The 9,892-nt window shown below is 42.7% G+C and overlaps 1 protein-coding gene across 1 annotated transcript; it reads left to right on the forward strand.

Annotated features, from left to right (window-relative positions):
* Window positions 1-358: 358 nt before the first annotated feature.
* On the forward strand, window positions 359-9,149 carry psmd2 (proteasome 26S subunit ubiquitin receptor, non-ATPase 2). Its single transcript, XM_027138854.2, has 21 exons — window positions 359-579; window positions 1,390-1,446; window positions 2,264-2,428; window positions 2,688-2,809; window positions 2,889-3,113; window positions 3,207-3,365; window positions 3,517-3,661; window positions 3,752-3,812; window positions 4,034-4,180; window positions 5,312-5,418; window positions 5,527-5,654; window positions 5,774-5,861; window positions 5,946-6,108; window positions 6,422-6,523; window positions 6,638-6,783; window positions 6,892-6,975; window positions 7,110-7,278; window positions 7,456-7,550; window positions 7,749-7,875; window positions 7,971-8,089; window positions 8,693-9,149. Exons 1-21 carry the CDS (start codon window positions 475-477, stop codon window positions 8,873-8,875), a joined length of 2,697 nt encoding a protein of 898 aa, XP_026994655.1. The 5' UTR covers window positions 359-474; the 3' UTR covers window positions 8,876-9,149.
* The last annotated feature ends 743 nt before the right edge of the window (window positions 9,150-9,892 follow it).

The raw sequence follows: 9,892 nt of genomic DNA on the forward strand, positions 1-9,892 counted from the left end.
TCTCTAAATCACGTGACACACGAGAAGGTCTCTCTGTTGGTCATAAACACAGTGACACATTTAAATGTAACCTCAGATACTACAGAAAAGAGAACATATCAATAAATGTAAATAAATTAACAGCATCTCACGCTGCCCTTGGAACGTTTCTCACTTATGTTTTAGAAGCAGGGTTTAACACTGATTTATTTAATAAATTTTAGTGTTAAATTTTCTCTGTGAACAATTAATAACAGTAATAGTTTATCATTCTGCAATATTTACACACATCTGTGTTATAGAACACTTCGAAGTCGAAACACACCGGTTGCTTGTAATTCCTCTGTGTGGCCGTTAGAGGGAGTAATGGTTCATCATTCTGCGATATTTACTGGCACAGCTGTGATAGAAGAAGTCGAAGTCGTAACACCCGGCTGCGTTAGTTTATTTTGGATTGTCGGATAAATCTTCTGTAATTTTTTTTTTTTTGCAATAATGGAGGAGTCAAAGAATAAAGATAAAACCCAACCAGAAAAGACGGACGAGAAAAATAAACAACCCGCGGGAAAGGATAAAGAGAAGAAAGAGGAGCAGGAGCTGGTGAGCTTGAACATGGGCTAATTTACCTGAGTCACTGCCTCCATAGCGTTAGCATTAACATTGGCGTTAGCATTAGCGTGAGTGTTAGCATTAGCATTAGCATTAATTCACCGTCCAGATACTAATTCACTCTTTATTTTCTACACAAGCGAACTACACATGCTGTAGAGCAGCTCACATTTATACTTTACTAGTAGTGATTATGTGCAGCAGTGAATTATTTACGATGTAAGTTTTATGCTAAACAAGCTAGCTGTCCTTTTTACACGCAATGCCAGCGGTCCTTTGTTTATTTTACGTCCATGATAAATAACTCGACTAAATATCAAGATAGTTATTTTGTTATATTTATCAAAAAGCCGTCTGTGAATCGTAGATTGTTCGAAGTGAAATGACAACCAATTAATTAGCATGACTTAGCTGACTAGCATTGTTGTTTCTTTGGGTTTTTTCTTTTCACACCCGTATTACGCCGAACTTCTTTATCGTTACTGCTATTGGCTGGGCGCGGGTATTGATTGACAGCGTTAAGTAAATCAGCCAATCAGACAGCGGGAGGCGGGTTTTGTCGCAAGCCCATGAAGCTAGCATGAACCGCTAGTCTTAGTGTTGAGGTTTCAAGACAGAAGGCACTTATTAGCCGGCATTAACATCATAAATGAACACCGTTCTGCTCAGTTTTAGTAGGAATAATTACTGAATTAGTGACACGGCAGTGTTTTATTTTCACTCTTTAGCTCTAATGTGTTAATAAAGAACAATTCAGGTGTTCATCAATGTGTTGTGTGTTAATTATTGACATTTGTTCAGTCAGAGGAGGACAAGCAGCTGCAGGAGGAGTTGGAACTGATGGTGGAGAGATTGAGTGTAAGTATACTAGTTATCACCTACATATTATATTTTACTGTTAATCACATTTACAACGGAATGAAAAACCGACTTTATTATTGTTGAGTTTGGGTTAAAAGTGCTTATATGTTTCTAAACATTTATATATGCAACTTCGTTAAAGAAGTTTGATGTTTATTCTTCCATTGGTCTCGTGTCAATTCATCCTGAATCTTTAAGATTCGTTATGGAGTCACGATTCCTTAGAATCATTAGAGCTCGTGGTCGACTAGTGGATTTGAACCATTTCAAAACTGAGCTGGTTGTTTGGAAAACGTTCTGTAGCAGAGCCGATTCACACCGAGTGAATCACGTCGTCCGGTTTTCTAAACAAGCTCCAGCTCATTAAAATAAGTTATTTAGCTGAAGGAAGTTCATCTGACCAGAGAATAGTTACAGGGCGAAAGACTTTAGGTCAGAAAGGAGAGAGTTTTCACAAATATCAATAGATTTTTTCATTTTATTTCCTCGTTCTGGTCTGATTAGCAAACTGAAATGACTTGATTTATAAAAAAAAAAAAAAAAGAAAGAAAGAACGAAATAGTTATCAACTATAACAAGAACTGTTAATGATAACAGGACCAGGACGTATAAAGAAGTAGAAAACTGAGGCTTCATGTGTTTATGGTGCTGACCAAAATAACCAAGTAGCATTTCAGATTTCTCACTAAAACCTTCACACGAGCAATTGTGTGTATGTGAATGTCTTTTTTTTTTTTAGTTTTGGGTCAGGTGACCACGATTTCAGGTTGAATAAACCTCTCATGTTTGTTCTTCTCCTTGCTCTGTGTCTCAGGAGGAGGATGTGTCTCTCCATCACCCTGCGCTCGAGGAGCTGCGTCGCCAGATCCGTTCATCCACCACGTCCATGACCTCAGTGCCCAAACCGCTCAAGTTCCTGCGGCCGCACTACAGCAAACTCAAAGAGATCTACGAGGCCATGACACCTGGAGAGAACAAGGTGTGTGTGTGTTTGTGCATGTGTACGAGCACCCCAGCATGTCTACATTAAGCACTCACACTGGAGATACAATTCATTCACCTTCAATAAACGTCTCCTTTACAGAACAGCACCAGTTATACCTTAATGTTTCCATGCCGTCCGTCTCTGTGAATGAGCTGTTACTATAGAAACAATGATAGATGTTAGAACGAGCACATTAGCATCCAGTTGCTGTTATAGAACATGAATCAGTTTAGCCGTCTGTGTGTGCTCTCAGCGCTTCTGTGCTGACGTGGTGTCTGTGTTGGCCATGACGATGAGCGGCGAGAGAGAGTGCCTGAAGTACCGCCTGCTCGGCTCACAGGAGGAACTCGCATCCTGGGGCCACGAATACGTCAGGTACTAAACATCACATACAGGCTGCTATAGAAATAAAGCAAGTAAACTCTTCAGATATGATAAGTGTGTTTGTGTGTAGGCACCTGGCAGGTGAGGTAGCTAAAGAGTGGCAGGAGCTGGAGGAAGGAGACAAGGTGCAGCAGGAGACATTGTTGAAGCTGGTGAAGGAGATTGTTCCTTACAACATGGCGCACAACGCTGAGCATGAGGCCTGCGACCTGCTGATGGAGATCGAGAGGCTTGACATGCTCGAAACATACATCGACGATAACGCCTACGCCAAGGTCTGCCTTTACCTCACCAGGTGAGTGTCTCTGTCTCTCTTACACAAACGCACACACACACGAAATCTGTATCATTCTTCTGTAGTGTAAACCCACATTTTCAATCCCACCAGCTGCGTGAGCTACGTTCCCGAGCCGGAGAACTCGGCCCTGCTCAAGTGTGCTCTCAACATTTTCCGCAAGTTCAACCGTTACCCAGAAGCCCTCAGGCTGGCGCTGATGCTCAATGATGTTGAGCTGGTAGAGAACATCTTCACCTCCTGCAAAGACATGTAAGCACACACACACACACACACACACACACATAATCTTGACTTTTATTCTTGATGGATCCCAAAAAGTTGGGATGTTTAAGCTTAACTTAATCCCGTCTTTAATCTAAATGTTTTAAATTGGTTTAAACTTTTGCCACCTTGTGTGTAGTGTGGTTCAGAAGGAGATGGCGTTCATGCTGGGTCGACACGGCATGTTCCTGGAGCTGAACGAGGATGTGGAGGACTACGAGGACCTGACAGAGATCATGTCCAACGTGCAGCTCAACAGCAACTTTCTCGCCCTCGCACGTGAGGTGTGTTCATTTTCTACAACCATCTTTATTTCCACAATTTGTTGAGCAACAAATTTAAGGTTTTTTTTCCCCCCTGTCATTTTTACACAGCTGGACATCATGGAGCCCAAAGTGCCAGATGACATTTACAAAACTCACCTGGAGAACAACAGTAAGACTCTTTTCTTTCTTACAGAAAAAAATCTTATTCTCCTTAGAAATCCTTTGCTTTTGTGCCTCTTCACTCTAATCTGTGAAAGAACTTGAAATACTTTAGGCTACATGTTTTCTTTGTTACTTCAGAATTCACTGCTGAATTTATTCAAATGAAAACTCTTTAATGCAGATGAAGACTGATTTGTGTGTATATTTTGCTCTCTCTCTTTCTCTCAGGATTCTGTGGCAGCGGCTCTCAGGTGGACTCCGCCCGCATGAACCTCGCCTCCTCGTTCGTAAACGGCTTTGTTAACGCAGCATTCGGACAGGACAAACTGCTCACTGAGGACGGCAACAAGTGGCTGTACAAGAACAAGGACCACGGTGAGACACACACACACACACACACACAGCTGCTTGATGGGTTTTGACCTATTTGCTCTCCCTGTTTAGTTGTAGACAGTTAGGACCTCCAGTAGCACGTCCCCACCTCACACTACAGATACCTGGCTGGTGGTTTACACTAGATGAGGGTCAGTGTGTTGAAATGAAGTCACTTAAGACCTATTCGGATGGGACTAGTTTTACGTGGGGACGTGGAGTAATGCAATTTTACCTCAGGACGTCATTGGCCAATTTGCACGGGACAAGACATCTCAGTAAAACTAGCAGAAGTGGGAGGGGTAACTCGCTTTACGCACCACAGTAACCTCCTTGTCGTCATGTGCGTATGACGTTCCTTCCTGTTATCGTGTGCGCAGACAGACAACATGGCGCCAACAAGAAAAACGCAAAACTGGAGCAAATGTTAACTACAAGAAAATATTTTCTAAATAAAAGAAGTTTTGTGCCTCTAATGAGTGGTCTCGATCTTCTTTTTGCTTTAAATGGTATGTGGAAAACACTGGAGGTTTGCCACAGAGTTGGCCCACCACCTACAACGCAACCGAATGCTTCTTCAAGCGCCTTCATGCTTGCAAAACGCGATGCGACAGGAAATGACGGAATTTTACCGTACATATTTTACCGTACATATGTATCTATTCGGACGGGATTAGTATTACCTGAGGTCATTTTTCCGGACCTTTTTACAGAAGGTAAAAGTCGCCACAATCTTTACTGACATTGTCCGTAATGATTACCGAGATGGCACATTCGGATGGGACTAAAATCATCGAGAATCCCTGGTAATAATTACTTTACCCCCACGTAGAACTAATCCCGTCCGAATAGGGCTTTAGACAGACATTACCCTGCATACAGACATGTTATGTTACCCACACTATGGAAACCTAGATCAGAATATCCTTTTTTTTGGAATTATCATGATTTTATATATATATATAATATATATATATAATATATATACTGTATATAATGAAAGCAGGTAGAATAAAAAGTCCTGCTTTTGACTCACTGTTGGAGTTTGATGTTTGTGTGCCGAAGTTTGTTTTTGATTGATTGATGTTATGGGGTTGGCCAGACTAATGTGTGTGTGTGTGTGTGTTTGTGCAGGAATGCTGAGTGCTGCTGCATCTCTGGGTATGATCCTGCTGTGGGATGTGGACGGTGGTCTCACTCAAATTGACAAGTATCTCTACTCCTCAGAGGACTACATTAAGGTACACACACAGGCCTAGATCTTTCAGCAAATAATCTTGTCCTTCTTAGAAAAAAAAACATAGGGTATTTTATGATCTTATTTCTTTACTGTGTTGGGTTCTCTGTAGTCCGGGGCTTTACTGGCGTGTGGTATCGTCAACTCTGGAGTTCGTAACGAGTGTGACCCTGCTCTTGCCCTCCTCTCTGACTATGTCCTACACAACAGCAACGTCATGAGGATAGGAGCCATCTTTGGGTAACGCCAAGATTTAATGTTTAATATGTAGCCATTTTGGATAAACCTGGATTCAGCTTGTGTCGAGATTCTGTGGTCTGATTGCAGAGGTTAAGCTTTGACTCTCTGTCTTTACCCAGACTGGGTCTGGCCTATGCAGGATCTAACAGAGAAGACGTCCTGTCGCTGCTTCTGCCCGTCATGGGAGACTCCAAATCCAGCATGGAGGTATGATCATCACATACAGACCAAACGTACAATAACATGTGACTGTTATTAATAGTTGAAGTGTATGTGTGTGTGTGTGATTAGGTGGCAGGTGTGACTGCTCTGGCTTGTGGTATGATCGCCGTGGGCTCGTGTAACGGTGACGTTACCTCCACCGTCCTCCAGACCATCATGGAGAAGAGCGAGCAGGAGCTTAAGGACACGTATGCACGCTGGCTCCCCCTGGGCCTCGGGCTTAACCACCTCGGTAAAAACAACAGCGACTCATAGGACTGTAACAAATGTACACAGAATGGGGATGTTGAATTTTTTTGCATAACGTCTCTATACAGCGCTAAGTCTAAAAACGAGGTCCGTTTGGGCCCCCGACTCAAATTAGGTTTACATTAACTTGGAAGCGGAGGCTGTTTTGCTGTTTGTGTACAAATGTGTTCCTAAAATGAACCACACTGGCAAGAACTAACAGGAACGAATTCAGACACAATTATTGCTGCATGTGTAACAATAAATATAGAAAGTAACCAGTAAATAAATATATGATGGTGTATATTTGTGTGTAGGAAAGGGCGAGGCGATCGAGACCACTCTGGCAGCATTACAGGTCGTCCCAGAGCCTTTCCGCAGCTTCGCCAACACACTCGTGGACGTCTGTGCTTATGCAGGTAACAGACTTTTAGAACCCCAAAAACGTCCCAAAAGAACAACGATGTACGCAGCCTGAGTCACACGCAGACTAAAAACATTTTGCTTTATGTTGCTTTTCTGCACTCACTCAGGTTCGGGAAACGTCCTGAAGGTTCAACAGCTGTTGCACATATGTAGCGAACACTATGATACCAAGGACAAAGAGGACGACAAGGACAAGAAGGACAAAAAAGATAAGGAGAAGAAAGAAAACACAGCAGATATGGGCTCACACCAGGTGTGTGTGTGTGAGAGAGAGAAAGATATTTAAATCCTTGTCATATTTATTAAGGAAGATTTTGAGTGAAGTGTTCAATCTTTTTACACTCTACTGCTTGTGATCCAGGGCGTGGCCGTGCTTGGTATTGCACTCATTGCCATGGGAGAGGAAATCGGTTCGGAGATGGCACTCCGCACATTTGGTCACCTGGTTAGTCCTTTAAAACTTGTTACCTTGTTAGACTTACATCAGGATAAAACAAATATTAATCTTCCTGCATACTTATGTTAAATGTTGTTCTTATGATCCAACTTAAATATCCCCTCCCCTCTGCATCTGTCTAGCTGCGGTACGGGGAGCCCACCCTACGCAGAGCGGTGCCATTAGCATTAGCGCTCATCTCCGTGTCCAACCCCAGACTCAACATCCTGGACACACTCAGCAAGTTCTCTCATGACGCCGACCCCGAGGTCTCACACAACTCCATCTTCGCCATGGGCATGGTGGGCAGCGGTGAGTGGAACGTGTGTGCGCGCATGACGCCTATATTGTAACATGTTTAAATATACAGTATTTCAACTCTACAATGTACAGCGTCAGGTCATCTCTTTAAAAATAAGAAATATATAAAAGTCCTGTTCATGTGACACAGCGCAAACTTTGAGTTTTATTTCTCTTTTGAAACCTTAGGTACCAACAACGCTCGTCTAGCAGCCATGCTCCGTCAGCTGGCTCAGTACCACGCCAAGGACCCCAACAACCTGTTCATGGTCCGACTCGCTCAGGTAAAATCCGATGACGTTACTGCAGCGATTAGTTCTTCTTAACAGTACCTCCCCGAGTAGTTTTACACCCTTCATCACCTCAGCAACCTTTCTTTATTCTCTTTACTAAACAAAACAAAACATTTTAACCACAAAGTGTGTCTGTATTGTTGCAGTATAGTTTTACTGACGTGTGTGTGTGTGTGTACACAAATGCAGGGACTGACACATCTGGGTAAAGGGACGCTGACGCTGTGTCCGTACCACAGCGATAGGCAGCTCATGAGTCAGGTGGCGGTGGCCGGACTCCTCACGGTCCTGGTGTCCTTCCTGGATGTGAAAAACAGTAAGAGTGCAGCTCGGTCGATTTGTATAAATATTCTGCATCGAACACTGATTAAACTTTTTATGCATTTATATTTTTTTCCCTTTATTCTGCAGTTATTTTGGGAAAGTCTCACTACGTCCTATACGGCCTTGTAGCAGCGATGCAGCCTCGTATGCTGGTCACGTTCGACGAGGAGCTTCGGCCTCTACCTGTATCCGTCCGTGTGGGACAGGTGCGTGTTTGTGTGTCACAAAGTTACTATAATTTTCGCACTAGTTTCACACTAGCAGGTGACAAGCCACTTGTACTTCGTACTAAATTTGTGTCTTGTGGGCGTGACACGTACAGTATTGTTGTTTTCAGTTCGGTGACACGCTCGACTTCATATTAGCATCATAAACTCTCCAGAGGAACCAGTTATCTCTGCTGCTTGTAAACGTCTCTTTTAACAATGTGTCTTGAATGACAGAGGAAACTTCAGTTCTTATTTACTTTAGTACAACTTACTAACTTGTAGAAATGTCACACTACATAGGATTGATCTGAGGAATTGTGAGACAGTGGCTTGGACCTGACGCAGACTTGATTAGAATAATATTTAGAAAATCTTGATTCAGATCTGTGCCAGTGCTGGATTTACAGCTCTGCGCCGCTGAACTACGTAGAAATTTTCCTTACACTTATGTCAATTAGAGCTAACCTGTCAGTTGTTGGTGTGAACGCAGGATTAGCATTAAATTCCAGTGTGTGCCAATTTCTCAGGAAACTGATCTGTGTAATGTCTGAATATCAGTTCACATCCCTCTGTGTTTTTGTTTGTTTATTTAATCTCCAGGCTGTTGATGTGGTGGGACAGGCAGGCAAACCCAAAGCCATCACTGGTTTTCAGACACACACCACGCCGGTGCTGCTGGCGCACGGAGAGAGAGCCGAGCTGGCTACAGAAGAGTATATCCCGGTTACGCCCATCCTCGAGGGCTTTGTCATCCTGCGTAAAAACCCCAATTTCGATGCCTAGACCCCCACACACACACAGACATAAAGAGCGTTACTTTCACACTTGTTCTCGGGACCTTGACTGCGCCATGTTCTGATCCACGATGGGTGACTTTATCTCAACAGCACCTCAACATCTTTTCCTTCGTTGTTTGTTAGTTTTTTTTTTAAAAATATATCATAACAAACATGTTTATTCAGCTCTGGTTAATTATTTTGCCCCATTTTGTTAGTTTTGTTATGTTTTACTGAATGTTATGATGTGAAAAAATAAATGAAATAATGTGGTCAGTAAATTGTGGACATTTCATGTTTATCACCGTACTGAATAAACACACACAATTTCAGGTTCGGAAACAAAATGGGTAAAAAAAGCTGTTCTAAAATTCAACAGAAAACTTAGAAGTTAGAACATGCGCCATTGCTTACATGTCACCCGAGAACTGACTAAACAAACCTACGGTGGCTTAGTGGTTAGCACATTCGCCTCACACCTCCAGGGTTGGGTGTTCAATTCCCACCAACCCCTTGTGTGTGTGGAGTTTGCATGTTCTCCCCGTGCCTCGGGGGTTTCCTCCGGGTACTCCGGTTTCCTCCCCCGGTCCAATGACATGCATGGTAGGTTGACTGGCATCTCTGGAAAATTGTCCATAGTGTGTGAGTGAATGAGTGTGTGTGTGCCCTGCGATCGGTTGGCACTCCTTCCAGGGTGTATCCTGCCTTGATGCCCAATGTCGCCTTAGATCAGGACAGGCTCCCTGTGACCCGAGAAGTTCGGATAAGCAATGAATGGAATGAATGAATGCTGCAAAATGGCAATAAAATACTCATCTCAAAATATCTAATTTAATTAGCGATCTTATGTTCATAGTTTGGATTGTTTTGTTACTACTGCTACATTCCAAACTCCAATAAATACATAAATAAAAGATCTGTCTGCTGGATTGTATCCTAACTGATAAAATGTCAACTCGAAGATAAGCAAATTTTATTTTAAATGGGTGATGACAAGCCAGGATGTATTATAATAATTATTTTA

This window comes from Tachysurus fulvidraco, chromosome 11, assembly GCF_022655615.1.
Source record: "Tachysurus fulvidraco isolate hzauxx_2018 chromosome 11, HZAU_PFXX_2.0, whole genome shotgun sequence".
Taxonomy (NCBI): Eukaryota; Metazoa; Chordata; class Actinopteri; order Siluriformes; family Bagridae; genus Tachysurus; species Tachysurus fulvidraco.

Coding starts and splice junctions, on each gene's coding strand:
- psmd2 (XM_027138854.2), top strand. CDS start 475: ATGGAGGAGTCAAAGAATAAAGATAAAACCCAACCAGAAAAGACGGAC. Junction 5,862..5,945: donor ACTCCAAATCCAGCATGGAG/GTATGATCATCA, acceptor GTGTGTGATTAG/GTGGCAGGTGTGACTGCTCT. Junction 6,109..6,421: donor CCTCGGGCTTAACCACCTCG/GTAAAAACAACA, acceptor ATTTGTGTGTAG/GAAAGGGCGAGGCGATCGAG.